General features: G+C 38.7%; 1 protein-coding gene across 1 annotated transcript in view; it reads right to left on the bottom strand.

Moving 5' to 3' along the window:
- Positions 1-15,896: 15,896 nt before the first annotated feature.
- Fmn2 (formin 2) overlaps positions 15,897-24,931 on the bottom strand; it is a 339,622-nt gene continuing 330,587 nt past the window's right edge. Inside the window, exons 17-18 of the mRNA XM_052201126.1 lie at positions 18,734-18,815; positions 15,897-17,228 (exon numbers count right to left, since the gene is read on the bottom strand). Coding sequence (XP_052057086.1) covers positions 17,202-17,228; positions 18,734-18,815 — 109 coding nt within the window. The 3' untranslated portion in view covers positions 15,897-17,201. The remainder of the gene's footprint in view (positions 17,229-18,733; positions 18,816-24,931) is intronic.

Here is a 24,931-nt window from a genome sequence, read left to right as displayed (position 1 = left end):
TACCTAAGTGACCCAAAGAACTCCACTAGAGAGCTCCTACAGCTGATAAACAACTTCAGCAAAGTGGCAGGTTACAAAATCAACTCAAGCAAATCAGTGGCCTTCCTATACTCAAAGGATAAGCAGGCTGAGAAAGAAATTAGGGAAATGACCCCCTTCACAATAGCCACAAACAGTATAAAGTATCTTGGGGTGACTCTTACCAAACATGCGAAAGATCTGTATGGCAAGAACTTCAAGACTCTGAAGAAGGAAATGGAAGAAGACCTCAAAAAATGGGAAAACCTCCCATGCTCATGGATCGGTAGAATCAATATAGTTAAAATGGCCATTTTGCCTAAAGCACTATACAGATTCAATGCAATACCCATCAAAATCCCAACTCAATTCTTCACAGAGTTAGAAAGAGCAATTATCAAATTCATCTGGAACAACAAAAAACCCAGGATAGCTAAAACTATTCTCAGCAACAAAAGAAAATCTGGGGGAATCAGTATCCCTGACCTCAAGCAATACTACAGAGCAATAGTGTTAAAAACTGCATGGTATTGGTACAGTGACAGGCAGGAGGATCAATGGAACAGGATTGAAGATCCAGAAATGAACCCACACACCTATGGCCACTTGATCCTCGACAAAGAGGCTGAAAACATCCAATGGAAAAAAGATAGCCTTTTCAACAAATGGTGCTGGTTCAACTGGAGGTCAGCATGCAGAAGAATGCGAATTGATCCATCCTTGTCTCCTTGTACTAAGCTCAAATCCAAATGGATCAAGGACCTCCACATAAAGCCAGACACTCTGAAGCTAATAGAAAAGAAACTGGGGAAGACCCTTGAGGACATCGGTACAGGGAGAAAGTTTCTGAACAGAACACCAATAGTGTATGCTCTAAGAGCAAGAATTGACAAATGGGACCTCATAAGGTTACAGAGTTTCTGTAAGGCAAAGGACACCGTCAAGAGGACAGATCGGCAACCAACAAATTGGGAAAAGATCTTCACCAATCCTACATCAGATAGAGGGCTAATATCCAATATATATAAAGAACTCAAGAAGTTAGACTCCAGAAAACCGAACAACCCTATTAAAAAATGGGGTACAGAGTTAAACAAAGAATTCTCACCTGAAGAACTTCGGATGGCGGAGAAGCATCTTAAAAAATGCTCCACTTCATTAGTCATTAGGGAAATGCAAATCAAAACAACCCTAAGATTTCATCTTACACCAGTCAGAATGGCTAAGATTAAAAATTCAGGAGACAGCAGGTGTTGGAGAGGGTGCGGAGAAAGAGGAACACTCCTCCACTGCTGGTGGGGTTGCAAATTGGTACAACCACTCTGGAAAGCAGTCTGGCGGTTCCTCCGAAAACTGGGCACCTCACTTCCAGAAGATCCTGCTATACCACTCCTGGGCATATACCCAGAGGATTCCCCACCATGTAATAAGGATACATGCTCTACTATGTTCATAGCAGCCCTATTTATAATTGCCAGATGCTGGAAAGAACCCAGGTATCCCTCAACAGAAGAGTGGATACAAAAAATGTGGTATATCTACACAATGGAGTACTATTCAGCCATTAGAAACAATGAATTCATGAAATTCTTAGGCAAATGGATGGAGCTAGAGAACATCATACTAAGTGAGGTAACCCAGACTCAAAAGGTGAATCATGGTATGCACTCACTAATAAGTGGTTATTAACCTAGAAAACTGGAATACCCAAAACATAATCCACACATCAAATGAGATACAAGAAGAAAGCAGGAGTGGTCCCTGGTTCTGGAAAGACTCAGTGAAACAGTATTTGGCAAAACCAGAACGGGGAACTGGGAAGGGGTGGGAGGGAGGACAGGGGAAGAGAAGGGGGCTTACGGGACTTTCGGGGAGTGGGGGGGGGCTAGAAAAGGGGAAATCATTTGAAATGTAAATAAATTATATCAAATAAAAAAAAAGACAAAAAAAAAAAAAAAAAAAAAAAAAACCCTTCAGTACTGATTTATTCTTCAAACTGTGCCAAATCCATAGAATCAAGGGAACCTAACGAAAAACAACAACAACAACAACCACCGGTGCTCCTTTTCTTTTTTAAGTATTGGCTTTGTTCTTGCAGGATCAGAAGATGTTGCCTCCAGAAATGCTCCATGAGGGAATTTAAATCGTTCTGTTGGTATTTTATTTGGATTGCATGGAATCCACACATTTCTTTAAGGATCTCTGACACTGTTTTATCCTTTCTGCTTTTCTTTTTAAAATGGCGGGTCTCTCAATTGTATATATATATATATATATATATATATATATATATATATATATATATATATATATATATATATATATATTCTTTTTCTTGCTTCTTTTGGTGGTATGGAATTGAACTCAGGGCCCCACATGTGATAGGCAACTGTTCTGCTACTTAAATCTGCCCCCCTCCAGCTGCAGATTGCCTTTCTGAGTGTGGGCTTTTCTTGAAGTAAGTTCTCAATAAATGCTGAATGAATACATTATGCTCTTGATCTCTGTACTGTAGATTTGAGCATCATCGGACATGCTATTGTTGTATTTAATTGCTCATTCCTGTTTTCTGGGTATGTCTTCTGGATAACAAATAGATACTACCTCTTTGCCTATAATTTACACTTTTTAAATATTTTCATTACCAGAAGATTGATAAATCCTTATATTTGCTTTTTATAGTGCCAGATCTAGGGCCTTACTCATACTAGGTAAATGTTCTACCACTGACTATACCACAGTCTGAGGGGTAGCATTGTTAATGCTTTTGCATTATGTCCCAGCTGACTTTACCTTCAGACATTCACTCATTTGAGGACATGGTCATAGTATTCATTTTCTTCAAAGGTGATGTCATTTACTTGAGTTTTTAGTTCCTAAAATTTTCTCACATACATTATTCATTATTGATTACTGAGTTCATTATTGATTACAGAGTTCAGATGCTACATGGTGTTCTCTCTCTCAGTTCTAGGGTCTTTCCTTCACTTCTTAGTAATCTGTACTATTATCATATGTACATTATTCATATACATATAATATATAAGCCTTTATAAAATCACTTAAATTTCCAAGAATAATCCTTGCATCTTCAAGCTCTTCCTAATGTTTATGTCGATTGTAGTATATTTGTTATTCTTCATAAATAAGTTAGTTCATAGTATTCCTTTTGAATAATATTGATTGGTTTAGAGTAGTACATTTACATACACGGGTTGTTTGTTGTTAGTGTAGACTGTGGAGGGAGTTGTGCTTCTGTGTGTGTGTGCATGTATGTATGTATGTGTGCATGTGTATATTTCTTTTTCTTTTGAGTAAGGTTTCATGTATCTCAGGCTACCCTTTAGCTCTTTCTGTGGCAAAGGAAGACTTTGAACTTTGAACTTACTGTCCTACATCTACCTCCCAAGTGCTTGAGTAGGTGAGCCCTGCCACAGTGCATTAATGATCTGTTAAAGATGGAATTCAGAACATCAAGTGAGTCAGACAGGCTATTAACCGAGTTATACAAGCTCATTCCTTGCCCATGGTTTGCTAAAACATCCTTCCTAAGAGGTCAGAGTTCAGGTGCTACATAGTGTTCTCTCTCTCAGTTCTGGGGTCTTTCCCTCACTTCTTAGTCATGTGACTTAAGGTTCACTCTATGAGATGGAACCCATGTCCAACACTGTTTGGGTGACCAAGAGCCAGACACTCAACATTCCAGAGATCGAGGGTAAAACTAAATACTACAGATCCTAAAACAATGAAAACTATAGTGATAGAATGATTCCTAATGATATTGTGTTATAGATCAGTTCTTTGTACAGTCATCATCAGAGAATATTCCTCTTGCAGCTGATGGGGGAAAGGAGAGAGAGAGAGAGAGAGAGAGAGAGAGAGAGAGAGAGAGAGAGAGAGAGAGAGAGAGAGAGAGAGAGAGAGAGAGCTCATGGGTTCTTAGTTCTTTTTTTTCTATATTCTTTGTTTACATTCCAAATGATTTCCCCTTTCCCAGATCATCCTCCCCATATGCCCCATAAACCTTCTTCTCTCCATCCATTCTCCAATCACCTCCCTCCATTTTCTCTGTCCTTATATTCCCCTCCAATGCTAGATCAATCCTTTCCAGGATCAGGACCCTCTCTATACTTCTTCATGGGAGTCCTTTGTTAGGCTATTTGTGCCTTGGGTATTCAGGGCTTCTGGGCTAATTAATATCCACTTATCAGAGATTGCATTCCATGTGTATTCTTTTGTGATTGGGTTACCTCACTAAGGATGATATTTTCCAGATCAAACCATTTGCCTAAAAATTTTGAGAATTCATTGTTTCTAATTGCTGAGTAGTATTCCATTGTGTAAATATACCACATTTTCTGTATCCATTCCTCCTTTGAGGGGCATCTGGGTTCTTTCCAGCTTCTGGCTATTATAAATAAGGCTGCTATGAACATAATGGAGCATGTGTCTTTATTGCATGCTGGGGAATCCTTTGGGTATATGCCCAGGAGAGGTATAGCAGGGTCCTCCGGAAGTGTCATGTCCAGTTTTCTGAGGAACCGGCCAGACTGATTTCCAAAGTGGTTGTACCATCTTACAGCCCCCCTAGCAGTGGAGGAGTGTTCCTCTTTCTCCACATCCTTGCCAACACCTGCTGTCTCCTGAGTTTTTGACCTTAGCCATTCTGACTGGTGTAAGGTGAAATCTCAGGGTTGTTTTGATTTGCATTTCCCTAATGACTAATGATGTTGAGCACTTCTTAAGCTGCCTCTCGGCCATCCGAATTTCTTCAGGTGAAAATTCTTTGTTTAGATCTATACCCCATTTTTAATAGGGTTATTTGGTTCCCTGGGGTCTAACTTTTTGAGTTCGTTGTATATATTGGATATTAGCCCTCTATCAGATGTAGGGTTGGTGAATATCCTTTCCCAATTTGATGGTTGCCATTTTGTCCTTTTAACAGTGTCCTTTGCCTTACAGAAACTTTGTAATTTTATGAGGTCCCATTTGTCAATTCTTTTTTTTTTTTACAAGTCAATTTCTTTTATTTTTTTTAGAATTATAAATTTTTTATTCGATATATTTTTTATTTACATTTCAAATGATTTCCCATTTCCTAGCCCCCCCACTCCCAGAAAGTCCCGTAAGCCCCCTTCTCTCCCCCTGTCCTTCTTGATCGTAGAGCATAAGCTATTGGTGATCTGTTCAGGAACTTTTCCCCTGTGCCCATGTCCTTAAGGGTCTTCTCCAGTTTCTTTTCTATTAGTTTCAGTGTGTCTGGTTTTACATGCAGGTCCTTGATCCACTTGGAGTGAAGTTTAGTACATGGAGATAAGAATGGATCAATTAGCATTCTTCTGCATACTGACCTCCAATTGATCCAGCACCATTTGTTGAAAAGGCTATCTTTTTTCCACTGGATGTTTTCAGTTCCTTTGTTGAAGATCAAGTTACCATAGGTGTGTGGATTCATTTCTGGATCTTCAATTCTATTCCATTGGTCCACCTGTCTGTCACTGTGCCAATACCATGCAGTTTTTAACACTATTGTTCTGTAGTATTGCTTGAAGTCAGGGATACTGATTCCCCCAGAATTTCTTTTGTTGTTGAGAATAGTTTTAGCTATCCTGGGTTTTTTGTTATTCCAGATGAATTTGAGAATTGCTTTTTCTAACTCTGTGAAGAACTGAGTTGTGATTTTGATGGGGATTGCATTGAATCTGTAGATTGCTTTTGGCAAGATGGCCATTTTAACTATATTAATCCTGCTGATCCATGAGCATGGCAGATTTTTCCATTTTCTGAGGTCTTCTTCGATTTCCTTCTTCAGAGAACTGAAGTTCTTGTCTTATAGATCTTTCACTTGTTTGGTTAGACTCACACCAAGATACTTTTTATTGTTTGTGGCTATTGTGAAGGATGTCATTTCCCTAACTTCTTTCTCAGCCTGCTTATCCTTTGAGTATAGGAAGGCAACTGATTTGCTTGAGTTGATTTTATAACCAGCCACTTTGCTGAAGTTGTTTATCAGCTGTAGGAGCTCTCTGGTGGAGTTCTTTGGGTCACTTAGGTAGACTATCATGTCATCTGCAAATAGTGATAATTTGACTTCTTCCTTTCCAATTTGTATCCCCTTGACCTCCTTATGTTGTCTAATTGCTCTAGCTAGAACTTCACGTACTATATTGAAAAGATATGGAGACAGAGGACAGCCTGTCTAGTCCCTGATTTTAGTGGGATTGCTTCAAGTTTCTCTCCATTTAGTTTGATGCTGGCTACCGGTTTGCTGTATATTGCTTTAACGATGTTTAGGTATGGGCCTTGAATGCCTGTTCTTTCCAAGACTTTTAGCATGAAAGGATGCTGAATTTTGTCAAATGCTTTTTCTGCATCTAATGAGATGATCATATGGCTTTTTCTTTGAGTTTGTTTATGTATTGGTTAGCATTGATGGATTTCCTTATATTGAACCATCCCTGCATCCCTGGGATAAAACGTACTTGATCATGGTGGATGATCGTTTTTATGTGTTCTTGGATTTGGTTGGCAAGAATTTTATTAAGTATTTTTGCATCAATATTCATACGAGAAATTGACCCGAAGTTCTCTTTGTTGGATCTTTGTGTGGTTTTGGTATCAGCGTAATTGTGGCTTCATAGAACGAGTTGGGTAGAGTTCTTTCTGTTTCTATTTTGTGGAATAGTTTTAAGAGTATTGGTGTTAGGTCTTCTATGAATGTCTGATAGAACTCTGCACTGAAGCCATCTGGTCCCGTGCTTTTTTTGGTTGGGAGACTTTCTATGACCCTTTTTATTTCTTGAGGTGTTATGGGACTGTTTACATGATCTATTTGATCCTGATTTAGTTTTGGTGTCGGATATCTGTCTAGCAAACTGTCCATTTCCTCCAGATTCTCCAGTTGTGTTGAGTATAGCCTTTTGTAGTAGGATCTAATGATTTTTTGAATTTCCTCAATTTCTGTTGTTATATCTCTCTTTTCATTTCTAAGTTTGTAAATCTGTATATTGTCTCTGTGCCCTTTGGTTAGTCTGGCTAAGGGTTTATCTATCTTGTTGATTTTCTCAAAGAACCAGCTCCTGGTTTTGTTAATTCTTTGTATGGTTCTCTTTGTTTCTACTTGATTGATTTCAGCCCTGAGTTTGATGATTTCCTGTCTTCTACTCCTCCTGGGTGAAATAGCTTCTTTTTGTTCCAGGGCTTTCAGGTGTGTCATTAAGCTGTTAGTGTATGCTCTCTCCATTTTCTTTTTGGAGGCACTCAGGGCTATGAGTTTTCCTCTTCGCACTGCTTTCATTGTGTCCCATAGATTTGGGTATGTTGTGTCTTCATTTTCATTGTGTTCTAAAAAGTCTTTAATTTCTTTATTTCTTCCTTGATCAAGGTATCATTGAGTAGAATATTGTTCAGTTTCCACGTGTATGTGGGTTTTCTGTTGTTTTTGTTGCTATTGAAGACCACTTTTACTCCACAGTGATCTGATAGGAGGCATGGGATTAGTTCGATCTTCTTATATTTGTTGAGGTCTGTCTTGTGACCAATTATATGGTCGATTTTGGAGAAGGTACCATGAGGTGCTGAGAAAAAGGTATATTCTTATGCTTTAGGATAGAATGTTCTATATATATCTGTTAAATCTAGTTGGTCCAAAGCTTCAATTAGTTTCACTGTGTCCCTGTTCAGTTTCTGTTTTCCTGATTGGTCCATTGAGGAAAGTGCAGTGTTGAAGTTACCCACAATTATTGTATTATGTGTAGTGTGTGCTTTGAGCTTTAATAAAGTCTCTTTTATGAATGAGGGTGCCCTTGCATTTGGAGCATAGATGTTCAGGATTGAGAGTTCTTCTTGTATTTTTCCTTTGACCAGCAAGAAGTGTCCCTCAGAGTCTCTTTTGATGACTTTGGGTTGAAAGTCAATTTTATCTGATATTAGAATGGCTATTCCAGCTTGTTTCCTGAGACCATTTGCTTGTAAAATTGTCTTACAGACTTTTACTCTAAGGTAGTGTTTGTCTTTGACACTGAGGTGTGTTTCCTGTATGCAGCAAAATGTAGGGTCCTGTTTGCGTATCCAGTCGGTTAGTCTATGTCTCTTTATTGGGGCATTGATTCCATTGATGTTAAGAGATATTAAGGAATAGTGATTATTACTTCCTGTCATTTTTATGTTATTTTTAAAATTTGATTGGTTAACTTCTTTTGGGTTTGATGAAAGGTTACTATCTTGCTTTTTTCCAGGTTGAAGTTTCCCTCCTTTTATTGCAGTTTTCCTCCTATTATCCTTTGTAGGGCTGGGTTTGTGGATAGATATTGGGTAAGCTTGGTTTTGTCATGGAATATCTTAGTTTCTCCATATATGGTGATTGAGAATTTTGCTGGGTATAGTAGTTTTGGCTGGCATTTGTGTTCTCTTAGAGTCTGCATGAGATGTACCCAGGATCTTCTAGCCTTCATAGTCTCAGGTGAGAAGTCTGGTGTTATTCTGATAGGTCTTCCTTTATATGTTACTTGGCCTTTTTCTCTTACTGCCTTTAATATTCTTTCTTCGTTTAGTACATTTGGTGTTTTGATTATTATGTGATGGGATGTATTTCTGTTCTGGTCCAGTCTGTTTGGAGTTCTGTAGGCTTCTTGTATATTCATGGGCATCTCTCTCTTTAGGTTAGGGAAGTTTTCTTCCATAATTTTATTGAAGATATTTGCTGGCCCTTTAAGTTGTAAATCTTCACTCTCATCTATGCCTATAATCCTTAGTTTTGGTCTTCTCATTGTGTCCTGGATTTCCTGGATGTTTTGGGTTACAAGCTTTTTGCATTTTGCATTTTCTTTAACTGTTGAGACCATGGTTTCTATGGTATCTTCAGCATCTGAGATTCTTTCTTCTATCTCTTGTATTCTGTTGTTGATATTTGCATCTATGTCCCCTGATTTCTTCCCAAGGTTTTCTATCTCCAAAGTTGTCTCCCTTTGAGTTTTCTTAGTTGTTTCTACTTCTGATTTTAGATCCTGGAAGTTTTTGCTCAGTTCTGTCATTTGCTTATTTGTGTTTTCCTCTAATTCTTTAAGAGATTTTTGTGTTTCCTCTTTCATGACCTCAGCCTGTTGACCAAAATTCTCCTGTATTTCTTTAAGTGATTTTTGCGTTTCCTCCTTATTGGCTTTTGTATTTTCCTCAATTTCTTTCAATGATTTATGTGTTTCCGTTGTAAGGGCTTCTAACTTTTGATCCATTTTCTCCTGAATTTCTTTAAGTATGTCCTTTATGTGTTCCTGTACCAGCATCATAACCAGTGATTTTAAATCCAAATCTTGTTTTTCTGGTGTGATGGGGTATCCAGGACATGCTGTTAAAGGAGAATTGGGTTCAGCTGCTGCCATATTGCCTTGATTTCTGTTAGTGACATTCCTGTGTTTGCTTTTGCCATCTAGTTCTCACTGGTATTAGTTGGTCTTATCAATTCTGGACTCACCAGTGCAAGCTGCCTCTTCCCAGGTGGCCTCTGGTGCACAGCTGACCTCCTGCACTGTCTGGAGACAGGGTGCTGTGGCCCAGGCTGTTCAGATCCTGAAGCAAACACCTGAAGGCTACTGCTGGGGCCTACTGGACTCACCAGAGCACACTGACTCCTCCCAGCCGGCCTCCCGGGTGCCCCTCTGGCCTCTTGCAGGACCTGGAGAGGTGGCTTTGCAGCCCAGGCTGTTCTGGATCCTGAAGTGGAGATCTGAAGGCTCCTGCCAGAGGCCTCAGGACTGGAACCTTGCTGGAGCAAGCTGTGCACTCCCAGTCTGCTTCCAGGTGCACACCAGGCCTCTTACACTTCCTGGAGACTGAGTGCTGTGGCCTAGGCTGTTCAGATCCAGAAGCAGACACCTGAAGGCTCCTGCCGGGGCTGGCTGGACTCACCAGAGCACACTGACTCCTACCAGCCAGCCTCCTGGGTGCCCCTCTCGGGTTCTTAGTTCTTAATACTCATCTTAGTCAGTTCGCCAAGCTTCATTGCTTAACACAACAACATCTTACATGGCATTGAGGAATGTGGCTTCCCTCTGAAAGAGAAGGTCTCCAGGGGCATCCTCTCTCCACCCCCTCTCGGCCGCACACTGGAGATTTCCCACACATTTTCTGGTTTGGCTTTTTAATACCTCTAATTTTAATCAAAGACAAAGTTAGCCTTTTTTGCTTCACGCTGCTTTAGGATAATTTCTGAGAGAAGAGGGGGTATGGGTTCCACCCTCCTCCCAGCATTTTAAGTTGTTACACTTTTTCTATTGTTTTACTTTGTACTGTATAAGTGAAGATGCATTTCAGGAAAAAAAGAAAAAAGAAAACCACAGTCTCCCAATGTCTGAGTTCACTGGCTGGTTAGAAACTGGAAGCAAAAGCATCCAGGGGCACAGCCCAGGCTATGTCTACACTGAGAGGCATAGTCCAGGTAACGTCTGCATTGAGAAGCATAGCCCAGGTGACACCTGCACTGAGAGGTATAGCCCAGCCGACGTCTGCCCTGCTCTTTCAGGGCCATTAACAGTCTCTCTGCAGCCCTGAATGTCCCCATCTAACAGCCACACATTTTACCATGTTTCGTTATACTTTTTAAAAAGAAACTTTCTGGCCTTCCATTTAATAAGCTTTCCCTTCCTCTTTTGAGAATTTCTATTTTTGTGACGAATATCTGCCCCCCAAATATTATATATACTTACAAATGTGCCCAAAAAATTCTGAACACATTCAACATTCCTGTCTCCTCCTCCTCCTCCTCCTCCTCCTCCTCCTCCTCCTCTTCTTCTCAGTTAATATTCATGTGTTAGTCTGGAGTAGTGTTGGTTCAAGGCAGTTTTCCAGCTGTAAGAATACTGAGGGATGTTAAGTCCCTGTTAGGTAGCATTGTACCTGTATTATTTTATACCTGTTTTCTGTTTATTTTCCTCCAGCCTTGAATATAGGTTCTATGAAGACAATTTCTTTTTGTTTTTGTTCTTGTTTTTATTATCTTTAACTTTTTTTGCAGTCCTTCTCCCATTCTGCCCTATGATAGTTCCTCATCCCTTTCCTCCTCTCCCATCTCAAAGAGGATGTTCCTACTCCTTCCCATACACACACACTTCCCACACCTTGCCAGGCATCCTCATTCCCAGGGACCTCATGTCTCTGAAGGGTTAGGTGCATCTTCTCTTACTGAGGCCAGAACAGACCGTCTTCTGCTGTATATGTGTCAGGGCCTTGAATCAGCTAGTGTATGCTGCCTGGTTGGTGGCTCAGTGAGAGATCTCTAGCGTCCAGGTTTGTTGAGACTGCTAGGCTTCCTATCCTCTTCAACTTCTTCCAGCCTTTCCCTAATTCAACCACAGGGGTCCCTGACTTCAGACCATTGGTTGCGAGTGTCTGTTTCTGTCTTAGTCAGCTAACTGCTTGTTGGGCCTCCCAGAGAGCAGCCATGCTAGGCTCTTGTCTATAAGTACACCATAGCATCAGTAATAGTGTCTGTTACTCCCAAGGCAGACAGCAGATTCTGGTACATAGTAACAGCCCAACACTCAGAGAATTACACAGAGAGAATAAGGCAAGCTTTTTATGCATGTCTGAATTAGTTTCTTAAAATTTCCCAGCCATCTTTTTATTAATCTTTTAAAAACACAAACAATGACTTGTTATTGTTTACAGTCTGGAGTTGATTTACTGCTTGAGTTCCTGTGCCCTCCGTCACCTCTGACATCCAAGGCCTCTGGTTTCCTCACTGGTACATGCTCTTTAGCAGACCTTCTGGTGAGGTTTTTGAACAGTAAACTCTTGGTTTTCAAATTCTGAAAACATTTATCTCTTTCACCGAAAGGCTTGATTTGTTGTTTTCAAGTTAGCTCTTAACTATTTTATTTCTTGCTTTAGAGTAACTATCCCTGTGTTGTAAGTGATTTATTCTTTCTACCCTGAGGATCTGATCCTCTTTAGGTCAAATTCATCGGTATTTAGTCTGAACACTTGTTTTATTCTCAAGCAAAGAGCATGTCATTCCTTGATCCTAGCAAACTCTCCGCCATTGTTTCCTGAAGCCCTTATCTGTCTTTTCTGAAGCTTTTACCAGTTTCTTCTTATGAGGTCCTTGATTCTCCATCTCTTCTGTGTCATCTAATGTCTCTTGGGCATCGCCAGCATTGTCTTTTCATGAGTTCTAATCCTGAGGAATGCCTCAGCACCACTGTCCTGCGCACCTGTTGTCTCTTCACTCCTGTCCCCCTAGAATTCATTCAGCTCATGGAAATGTTTCTTTTCTATCCTAATGATTAGCTACTTTACATCTCATTGTGGACTCTAAGCATAACTGTTTGCCATTCCATTTCTTCAGCAGGACTAGGTCTATTCTCCCTTATCAACACTTTTCCTTGTGGGCTTAGGGCCTGTGGCTTGCAGGCTTGTCTAAGAGGGTCTAAAGATATTGCTTCTTCCTTTGTAAAACATATAGTTACTGATATCACTCTGAATCCACATCTAGCCTCTCTTGGTGCCATTGGGTTCCTTTGTAGTGATAACACTGTATGATAGATGTTGTCCAGTTGGGTCTGCCATTTCCTGCTGTCATACATGCATTATCAGCAATATTGTAGGCCTCCAAGGTAGCCACTTGCATAGGCCCCTGCATCAGTGGTCCTGGGCTTTGGCTTGGTCCTATTGCTCCAATAGGACATAGGCATCTCCTGTTACCTTGTACAAGGATTTCTTTGTTTATGGACCATTACTGTCCCTTCCCCTCCACTCTCCAGATCTGTACTTTCTGAAACATATTCAGTCATTTTAGGATTACTTAGAATTTCAAAACTTTAAACTCAGAGGTATGCATTTTTGTTTTAAGATTTACTTATTTGTTTTTTATGTATGAGTGCTCTATCTGCATGTATACCTATGTTCCAGAGAGGGTATCAGATCCCATTACAGATGATTGCTGGTAATTGAACTCAGGACCTCTGGAAGAACAGCCAGTGCTCTTAACCACTGAGCTCTCTCCAGTTCTGGTTTTTTTTTTAAATTATAGAAAATTATTTTATATTTACACCTACTTAACCACCCTAATTATAAGGCATCGGCTTATAATTGCTAATTAAAAAAAATCAGTTTTGGATCCCTTCTTTTTATATTGTTCTAAAATTTGTCATGCATTTGTGGTTGAACAAGGGATAGCTATGTCATGTTAGGCATAATCTCACTATTATTTGCATTTGCAAAATAACCATGACATAAGGAGATGTGATTGTGTGTCCAATTGACAAGGAGTGGACTTATGATGGCTATTTTTGGTTGTCACCTTGAATATGTCTTAGAATTAAGCAAATTCCAAGTGGCTGAGTACACCTCTTGGGGACTTTTTCTTAACTTAAACTGAGACTGACTTTTAATTGGATTTTTTGAAGTCCAAATTTTGGATTAAACTTTTAATCTAAATCTTCTGAGGTGGGAAGATCCACTTTTGATCTGGGTCACATCTTCTGGTGGCAGCCTATAGAAAAGATTTGGAAGAAGGAAGATTTCTCTCTTTGACCGCTTCTTCTTGCTCCTGCTCTGCCTGGCAAGGCCACCCCTTCACTGGCATTAGAGTATATTTATGTATAGTGATGTATATTGTATATATGTATATTGCATCTGATATATATTGAAAACCAGCTGAAACATCTGCTCTTATGAACTGAACAACTACTGGATTCATTCTATAAGTTTGTTTTCTCTAGATAACCCTGACTAATACACTAATGTCATCCTCATTCTCTACTGTAACCCCATCCCAACAACAGACCTTTTTCAGTCCTCCATGTGAAGTTTGTGGCACAGTTAGCAGTTTGCCTTTCTTAATAAATACTTATTTTATCTGTAACTTTGTAGAAGCCAGAAAGACCAGTGTCCAGGGATGCCCTGTAGTTAGTGGTTACCAATTTCAGATATGATTACTAGTGAGCTATATATAAGAAGGTAGTGACTCAAGGTGAGGAAAGACATGTAAAATGATTTCTAGTGAATAGGTTACTTCATTTTCTGTTGCTATAATAGAATAACAGAGTACATATTATATAAGACAGAGGAGTTTATATCAATAGGATTCTAGAGCTTGGTGTGTCCATGGTCAACTAAATGTATCTGGTGAGGGTCCTTCGGCTGAAGCTGACCATTGCAGAATGTATCACAAGGCAATATAGCATGAAATACAGTGGGTTTTGTTTTTTTTGTTTTCCCACTGAGAATCTACTTTTTCAGTAATGACATCAATCTCTTATAACATGAACACACACCATAGGTTCACTTGACACCCATGGTTTAGGTATTAAGATTCCAATATTTGAACTTTGGGGGGACTTGTGCAGATCATGGGCAGTTAGAAAGAGCACTGAATGAAAGGACTGAAAGTGGTTGAGTCTGACAGGACACTGGAATTCAGATGGGCTGAGCACAGAGTTATAACCCAAGGCAAACAGAAGAACCTGACGGCTCTGTCAGTCACAGTCAAGATTTTGGGTAAGTTGAGATCACATACTTTGATGTGTATAATTAATTACTAAGACCCTTTTGGTAAGAAATGCAGATTATCAGTTTTGTATTTTGGAACAAAAAAAAAAGGTTGGACGTATAGGCAAGAACTGGTATGAAGCAAATCTTTTAATATGGCAGCAATTGAAAGACATTGTGATGTTAAAATTGAGTGCAAACTTGACAGGTTCTGAGATCACCTAGGAGACAAATCTGAGCATGTCTCAGTGGGGTTAACAGGGCAGAAATACCTACCCTAAATATGAGAGGCATAATTCCACTGGCTGAGGTTCTAGACTGACTAGAAAGGAGAAAATGAGCTGAGAGCAAACAGCACTAGCCCCCTCCTTCTTCTTTTGATTCAAGAATGTGAAAGCACTGTGATCAGTCACCTTATGGTCCTCCTACCCATGACTGTATGCCTTTGAACTGTGAACCAAATCAACCATTTGTGCAGCAAGTTGCCTTGAGCAGGTATTTCTATCAAGGTAAACAAAACAAAGCAAAACTAATACAGCTATCAAGGTAATTCATACCAGTTTTGAACTAAGACTTTCATGGTCTAGGAGAAAAATGAGAACATTTTCATTCCAGGCACAACTAATAGTGTTGGTAGTTGAGCCAATGGAAACTCAAGGGAGAGTGAAATATAAGGAATTATTCCTGTTCCTGAGGATGGAGGCTCTGTTTCCTGAAATAGATAAAGCAGAAGAATGAAATTTGAAGGGGGAAGAGGACAAACTGAATATGGTCTTGCATATAATAAATGTTATGGTATAGTATTGCATTGGAAATGATTGTTAAGAAAGTAGAATATTTGTTAGATCGCAGGAACAAAAAAAAAAAATAAAACTGGGTGAAGAGTTAACATTTTATCAGGATTTTTGACTCAGGTAGCAAGATAGACTTAAGTTCCAGAATCCTGAAATGATTGATACTTAGCTCACTTATTTCCCACCCTAACCCTGCAAAAGTTGAACACAAGATCTTTATTTTTTAAGTATATGTATATATATGCATATATACATCATATACATATATGATATTTATATATAATATGCACACCATTGACACAGAAATATTTTATTATTCATTTTATTTTCATATAAATTAACATCCTAAAAAATTGAAATAGAAACACTAAATACAGTATTGCACATAGCGATCTTTGTTAAATGCCCTATTACTTCATTGAAGAGTGGTATATACATATTGGAAGGACTGTGGGACAGGGAAGCTACAAAACAACTGCGGAAGAAAAGAAAACACTAGTGTTTCTTCACACTCAAAACACAAAGTAAAAGGCAAGGATCATACTTTACATAAATACAAGTATAGCTATGATTTAAAACATTATTTTTAAGTTGCTTTCTGTAACTGGTTTGCAATAGCAATGAATTTTTCCCCTTTTCTAAAACATAACTCTCAACACAGGTTATTAGCAGCAATCGAAAAGAACAACTATTAATGTTATACAAAACCCTCTTAATCATACTTAAATGATCTGATTTAAGTATGTTTGAAAGAATAGGAAACTTACCAATTTATTCCTGACAGTAGAGTGAATAAATTCCTTCCCTAGGACTCTTTAGATGAGAGACAAACACATCCTCACATCATAGCAGTAAATCACCTGCCATAACATACGATCACAACCCAATTATATCAAAATATGCAGACAGGTATTTTACTTAACATGGTCCAGATAAATCTGATTCATCTATTTTTTTTCTGTATTTTACAATAAGTGGTTGTCAAAAAATAAATTTGACAATTACCTGAGCTTCACTTATTCAAATTTCTTGAAAATATTAAGTGAAGCTTGCATATGTGTGTGAGAAAGAATGTGTTTGTATGTGGATCTGTATGTGTAAGAGAGAGAGAGGGGAGTGTGTGTGAGTGAGAAAGAGAGAGAGAGAGACAGACAGACAGACAGACAGACAGACACACACACACACACACACACACACACACAGAGAGAGAGAGAGAGAGAGAGAGAGAGAGAGAGAGAGAGAGGGAGGGAGAGAGAGAGAGAGAGAAGTATTATAGTGTTAGACATAAAGAGACATCTCAATTTCATTCACCTCTGCTGCTGCTACAGGCCAGTTTTTCATAGGGTCTCAAGGGGAAATATTACAGAGAATAATGTAAGCAAAGGAGAGGTATGAATCATGACATATAGGTGGTATTTACTTCTCAAATAGCCACTGTATAAGCAGAAGTCAAGTAGATACAAAGAATTCACTAGGAACAAAGTTTACCCACAAGTCTAACCACGTCAATGTGGAGTTCTGGTTGTCAGGAAAAAGGAAAATATTTTTGTTGCAAGAAGAGAGAATCTTACAAAAGGAAATGGTAGGTTAGGGTTCAGCATGTTCACAAGTAACGCAGATAGTGCCTCTTAGACGTGCCTCTTAGGTCTGTTGGTATAACACCACAGTGTTTACAAAAAGAAAAGGTGTCCGGTTCACCACGGATCTACTGTTTTTGCCATTTTAAAGGAACATACAATAAATTTCAACAATTAACAAACTGTCTAGAAAACATGAATGAAGATTACGTAAGAGGTTCAGAGGAAAATGATCAGGGTTATGTAGCTTCCTTCCCTCCTTCAGGTCAGGTGGATACTGTGGAAGTTGTTTCAATGTCTTATTTTCTTCTACTGTTCTGCACACAGATCAAGTTTTCATGCTTATCTTTGCTTTCTAAAGAAAAAAAACAAAAAAAAAACAAAAAAAACTCAAACATATATATATATTTCAGATGGGATTAAAAATGAAAAGTTAAGGAGTTTAGAGCAGCCCAAGAAAGGCTTTTATTTCTATTGAATTCTTTGGATAAAAGTGAAAATATCAATTCATTCAGAAAACTTTACATGCATTATATTTGATTTATCTTTAATTTTTTTCAATTTTTCATCAAAAAAAATTAAATACTTTTGAGAAAATCAGTTTTTAAAGTTTAACTTGTAACATATGTCAAGTGGGAGACAACACAGTCCTGTTCCAGATCCCACATGCAAAGGCACGAATACAGAATCAAAATACAGAATCAGAACCAGAATGATTTCCTGGTTGAATTGTTTAAATTCTCTTCTATTTCATAGCAGCATAATCATGGTTAGCTAATAATAATTCATTTTATTCAATATGGCTTTATTAACCTTTGATCAGAAAGCAGAATTAGACAAATTTACCACCAGATAAGACTGATTTGATGCAAGAAAAGTGATGGGAAAATAAATTTGATCTGAAGATAGAGATATTTTCTAATCAGGGCTACTTAACCCTAAGGCAGTTTGAGTTATCTACTGTCTATTTTAGACTATATTATACTAAATACAATTCAAGGTGCTTCAGTTAGGGCTGGAGAGATGGCCAGTTGTTAAGTCATGCTTGTTTTTTTTTTTTTTTTTTTTTTTTTTAAGAGACCCAGAATTCAGTTCCCAAAACCTATGTGAAGTCATTCAAAACCTTTGAAACTCTAGTCCCAGAGGATCTAAACCTCTCTTTCTACCTCTTCAGGTATCTGCATCTATATGCATAGAGTCATAAAGACAATAGTTAGTTAAAAATAAAAATATATCTTGAAATGCTTCTATTTGGTGTCCTAAGTTTTCATCTAAGCCAGCACTACTTACTTATCCTAGCAACAGGAGATAGATGATACCTTTAAAACCTTCAACAAAATGTATACAGTACCAGAAGGGAGAATTTGCCTTTATAACCAACATTTTTTCTCTAAGGGTATATAAGGTGGTAGTTATTTTGTTTGTTTGTTTGTTTGTTTTGTAATGTAATGGAGGACTTGGCCAAGGAAGATTTCTAGACTATACTTTTAAATAGCCTACTTGAGAGCATATGTCATTTCCTATTGCATTTTATATAGCAAATCTCCAATTAGTAACTCTGGGTTAAAGTGCATCAATGGCTTGTGACTCATGTATAATGAGGAAGTCCAGGCTATCCTTCTGTCCCAAGAAGTAGACACAGGCTCTCACATATGTCTTAATAGCCCAAGTTTCAAATACTCAACTTTGAAACTGACTCATCTACAAATTCCAGATTAAGGACAAAAAGAAAAGGGACTGTTGGAATTAGAAGCTCATTATTTATCCAAATACAAGATAAATAAGACAAATATTATTATATAACTCTGTATATATTGCAAAGGCAATCACAAGCTGAAAACAGGAATAGTCAATACTTACAATGCCAGAGTCATGTCTCGGTTTTACTTTATAGAGTGATTTTCCTTTCTTCTGCCTACACACTTCCTCAGCTTCTTTGACTCTACATGGGGAAGAAGACAACTTATTTAAACAGGAGCCCACAGGGACCACAGACACCTACTTTATAGCAAGGGGGTAAGGAACAACTCATTAAAGATTTGAATTACTGAGACACACAAGAATGCCTCTGATATTTGATTTTAAAATAGAAATTGTTAGAGATGGAGCATTTCATTCATGTGAGGTTGTGGGTCCTGAGATGGTATATATTAAATAAATACAAGAGGGATCAACTACTATATAACTCAGAAGTATTTTCATAATTAAGGATGGTTATGTAAGAATTCACATGAAGATTTAAAATGACTTCAGGTTCATTTTCTCTATACCAAACTCACCTAGACATAAAAAGACATTTGGAATGAAGTTTGTGTACAGTTGCCACAATTAAACTTCATCAAGCATGGAAGCAATTTTCTGTCGGAAGACAGTCAAGAGATTGACCTACGGTGAACAGTGCCTTGGGGAACTGTGGGAGAGGCTCCACGACAGGAAGGCAGAAAACCATAGGCAGATTCAGGGTACCCTGACCACACTGGGTTCTGTAGCTATCATTTGACATCCAACAAGGATAAACATGTCTTCAGAATCAAAGGGAAAGGTTTGTCACAGGAGGCACAAAATCACGTTCAAGAACAATCCAGGGAACTAATTGCACTTGAGATAAAAGGCCCACTGTCTCCCCCCCCCCGCCCAGCCTCCCTCACAGTTCCTGAAGGCACTGTTTACCATGGGTCATTCTTTTTATCGTGTTCAGGGAATTATCATTTAATTTATACTTATTTAAGTAAAGAAATAAATAGATAAATAAATAGATAGATAAATAAATAAAACAACTGAATAGTGATTATCCCTTTCCCACTGGTTTAGGAGATAAGGTCTCATAAAGAACCCAGGTTGCCCCAGAATCTGAAATCTTGATGCAACCTCTTAAGAGCTGGGATTCAAGGATGTGCTATCATTGCCAGTAGAGCTTTTAACATGTCAAGATTTCTTTTTATATATACTTTCCAAAGAAAAACTCAATGTCCATTAGAGGCATCACTTAATGGAAAGGGCCATTTAGAGATTAATTCTGCATTAATTGACCTCACTATTGAAAACTGCCAATGTACTATGACATCTAACTTTGGGACACTCTTAAATAATAAAAGGACAGAACACAGAAATATTACATTATGATTACAGGCAAGTCCTTCCAAGGCAGACTAGTACTTTGCTAAAACATTTCCTTACAAATTGTTATATATGATCAGAAGTCACAACTAATTTTATTAAAGAAATAGAAATGAAACCATCAAAGGTAGGATTCCATTAATAGAAAAACAGGACACGGTAAGAAAGAATATCATCTATCAGATTCTTTTTTTTTTTTTTTTTTTTACGCTAGTGATATTTCCTTAAAAACATTTAAACATGAAGTGTGTCAGCAGAAGAATCCTAACAGGCTGTGGCTTGACCTTAAGAAAAATACATCCTATATTGATTAAATTTCTTGGGACAAAAAAAAAAAAACAATTCTTGAATATGTCCTTGGACTCTGTAACAAAGGAGATAATGACAGAATTTATCTCTTGTGTAATTGTTTCAACTTTCCTTAAACAATAGAAGACCCACTGATCCAGGCAGGCGTCTCAAGCATGATGGGGAAGTAATTCCTTTTAGATACAACATCTAAATGCTGTTTTCGTAGTCAGTAATTCCAGAAACTCAGGAAAGTTTAGACATTGCATTGTTACCACATTTATTACTCCCCCCCAGCCATAAATTCCCTTTAATCCCCCCTAAACATTTGAAGAAAAAAACATTTTCTCTATAACAAACCAAGGATTTTAGAGTCACCATCTTCCTCTGAAATGGCTGCCAGTAAATTTGAGCTTGAAGTATTTGGATAGGGAATTAAGGGACCTTTCTTTTTTTTATTTTTTTTAGCACTTAGCCAAAATCCAGTAGATCCCCCTTTTAAATTTGCTTGGAGTTCTTTAAAACATTTCATAACACACACAAAAAAGACTTCACAAGTATTTAGATCCTCAAAGCATCCTGGTGTTCGCTCTGCTCTATTTGCAGCAGTTTTAGAACATATCTTGGTTAGGATCACAGGAAGCTGATTTTAATACAAACATATTTAATTTTACATGAAAGAAAGTCCAGTCATCCCTTACGGTAAAGTCCATGAAAACTGCAGTGTGTGCGCGCGTCAAGGTGGCGTCATGGGGTCTTTTAGCTCGTTTGCTCATTTGGCAAACATTTTTGGAGCATCAACTCCAAGTCAGACCCTGGTGCAGCTCCAGTTTACAGGGACAATTCAACTGAACATCTATAGACCAGAGGCATACAAGAGCAGAAGCCATTAATGACAGTGTGTGCTATGGGTGACCTCCAGAATTTGTATAAGGTCCCAGAGGATGTTCTGTAATTGGTATTTGATAATTAATAAAAATACATTTGGGAAGTATGTTGAGGGTTGGCTCTTGTTTTGAAATAATCAAGAAAGTTCAATTGTTCATATTTTTGGAAAGATAAAAGGATGAAAGGACAGGTAGAGTAAGAGACAAAAATTATCATTCTGCACGTTAAAAAAATGTCGTTTCTGCTTCTTCGTTCAAAAGATCCCTACAAGGTAAATGTTCCAAATTTACCAAATGTGTCCTTACTCATGTCTTAGTGCCTGTATGCTGGTCATTTCATCTTAGGCACCTAGAAATACGTGTACATCAGTGAACTGTGGAGTTGAAGAGCTGAGTACTCGGATAAACAGATTGTGCTTCTACTTTGAGCCTGTTCTATGGGGAATCTGCCTTAATGCAAGCCTCCAGTTACATGTATATTTTCAGACTGGGTCCCTCTGAGATACAGAGATAGCATCTGGGGAATATGATGCAGTCAGCCTGTGAGCATCACTTTGAGAAACAGTGCTGCCTAAAACCTCTTCCTAGACTTCTTTCATGGGACAGTAATCCCTCCTCAGCCCTCTTATTTAGCATAAGACCAGTGAACGTGTTTACCTCCATTCTTTTTTTTGGGTTGAGTTTTTCTTTGCAAATTAATTCATTAGTTAATTTTTTTATTTATTTACTTTAGATCCTGCTCACTGACACCATCCTGGGTAGCACCTTCCCATAACTCTTCCTCCATACTCCCTCGTCTTCTTGTCTGAGCATGTGTGCCCCCTGAATATCCGCACACCCTGGCCCTACACCCCAAATCTCTGTGAGGCTAGGTGTTTCCTCTCCCACTGAGGCCAGACAAGGAAGCCCAGCTAATAGAACTGCAACTGCTTAGCTGAGTTACTGCTGCTCCTTCCAAAGGCCAACTGCATTTTAATAAAACTCTCTAGCAAGATGTCTCTCTGTTCACTCTTGAGATTGGATAAAAGAACGTATCCCTGGAGTTCAGATTTACAGCCAGAATTGGCAAAAATGCATGAAAGGAAGGAAGGATAAAGAAACAAAGAACAAAGAAAGTTCAGATTTACTGCTAGAATTGGAAAAGAGAGAGCGAGAGAGCGAGTGAGCGAGTGAGCGAGCGAGAGAGAGAGAGAGAGAGAGAGAGAGGGAACAAGAAAGGATGAATTGAGGATCTACCTCAGTGGGTCAAGCGCTAGTGTAGTCCTTGCAAAACCCAAGGTCTGATCCTCACAACAGGGCCAGACGCATTGTTAAACACCTCTAATCTCAGCACTTGGGAAGGAAAGACAGAAGGATCCAAAGTCCAAGGTCATTCTAAACTGTGTATTTGGTTAACCTGTGATATATGACAGCTGTCTCATAAGAAAGTAAAAGCAAGAGAAATGTAAGTGGAAGCAAAAAGAAGAAAAAGAAAGAAACCAATGTAAAGAGAAGAATGTAAAAAGAAAGCCAGGGAAGGGCAAGATGGTAAGAAGAGGCCTGACCTAGCTCTCAAGATCAACATCTGGCCAATTGTGCTATCTCAGCAGGTTTTGACACCTGTCACTTCAGGTCTGGTGTATAAGTGCTGTAGGCCATTTATATCCTCCTTACTCTGATTCCTTTCCCTCACTCAGTGAAGCCAAACATTTCCAAAATGAGTAGCAATTTGGGATCCACCATGTGTAGGCACCAAACCCTGGCACTCTATTACTGATGCCATGTTGTGCTTGCAAGCAGGAGCCTAGCATAGCTGTCCTCTGAGAGGTTCTACTGACAGCTGACTGAGACAGATGCAGATACTTACAGCCAATTATTGGGCTGAGGTCAGGGACCCCTATGGGAGAGTTAGGGGGAAAGACGGAAGGAGCTGAAGGGGACGGCAACCCCATGGGAAGACAAACAATGTCAACTAACCTGGACCCCCGGGAGCTCCTAGAGACTAAGCCACCAAAAAAGAGCATACATGGGCTGGTTCCCCGTTCCCCTCCCCCAGCACATATATAGTCAAGAACTGCCTTGTCTGGCTTCAATGGGAGAGGGCATGCCTAATCCTGTAGAGACTTTATGCCCCACGGAAGGGGGATGGGGATGGTGAGTGAGATGGGGATGGGTGGGTGTGTGAGGGGAGAGAGGAGTGTGGAGGAGCATCCTCTCAGAGTCAAAGAGGAGGGGGGTGAAGGACTCTAGGAGTAAAAATGAGGAAGGGGGCAGCATTTGGAATGTAAATAAATAAAATGATTTAATAAAAAATTAAGTCACTAAATAAATCAATAAATCAGTAAAAAAAATTGCAAAGAGGAAAGGGCATTTCAAGCAATAAATTAAAGTCAGCAATTTTTACTATTCCATTCAACAATTTGGAATGGGGGGAAAGAAATAGAAGACAGCACTTGGTTTAGAAAAGGCCATCACCAAGAACAGAGAAGGTACACAGAGAAAAGGAAACACTGACTAGGGTGAAGGTAGTGGCCTTCTGATTCCAAACATTGCCTGCAACCAAGTTCAGCCTTCAAGTCCCTCTTTATTTAAGTGGGGTAAGTGGATGGCAGAGTCTATGAATATTGTGTGAAGAGGCACAGATGGCTCTATGCATGACTAATGAAGATATATTCTTCTAAATGTAGCTATATTCACAGAAATGTAAACATGAACTGCCAGCACATTAGTTAATTGAGATTCTGCCCTCTTATTGAACTAAAAGGGGAAGTAAAGATGTTAGTATTGCATCCGTGATTGACCAGATCATTTTAACCATCAGGATGACCTATCCACAGTGTAGACAGTAGAAAGAAAATGTATGCAGATCAAATCATAGGAAAAAAGAAAGTCCTCATTCATCATTTTTAGTTATTTCAAAAAAAAAAAAAAACCAACACAAGAAACAGAGATCAGAAAACAGGAAATGGAGCATTATCTTCGAAGAGGAAGAAGGGATATTAGATGATAGATAATGGCTATAAAATTTAATGTTAATATTTTTCTGTAATCCTTGCCTATGAAGCTTCAGAAATAAAGGAAAGTATGCATCTCTGCCAAAATTCCAAAGTGCATGTTTATTCCTTGACGAGAGGACCAGGAGATGTCACAGAAGACGTGGTGTTCTCTATCTTTTAAGAGAACAGTTGATAATGGCCAGTGATCAAAAGATGTATTGAGTCATGTTGGCAAAGACAAGGTGATTAATATAAGCAAAATGAGCTTTGCAAAATGAAGGGAAGGATGGAGAAAGAAAGAGGTGGAGGAGAAGGAGAGGTGTGCATACATATATACATACATGCATACATATATACATATATACAAACATACATATATGTATAGCTTGTATGGCTCTGTACATGTGTGAGGGTTGGTGCTGACCTCACTGTGTGTCCACTTGTGCAAATGTCTGATGGCCAGAGATTGACTTTAGGTAGCCACCTTTTGCCCTGCTAGACAGAGTCTGTCACTGAATATGAAGCTTACAGATTCAGCCATGGCTGGCCAATGCACTTTGGCTTTCTGTTGTCAACATCTCCCCACTTGATTTATAGTGACAGATTGTGGTGCCACAGAGATCAATAGACAGGAGAGGCAACAGTGGTTTTGTTGAAGAAGAGATTAAACCAACTGTTGATATAATGGTTTTTAGGTTCCACAAAACCTACTACCATCATTGTAACCAAAAACCATAAACAAGCCTGCCTCAGGCCAGTAATAAAAAAAAATATATTCTGAGGAACATTAT

The sequence above is a fragment of the Apodemus sylvaticus genome, chromosome 12 (genome assembly GCF_947179515.1).
Source record: "Apodemus sylvaticus chromosome 12, mApoSyl1.1, whole genome shotgun sequence".
Taxonomy (NCBI): domain Eukaryota; kingdom Metazoa; phylum Chordata; class Mammalia; order Rodentia; family Muridae; genus Apodemus; species Apodemus sylvaticus.
This window is presented reverse-complemented; position numbering and strand designations above follow the sequence as displayed.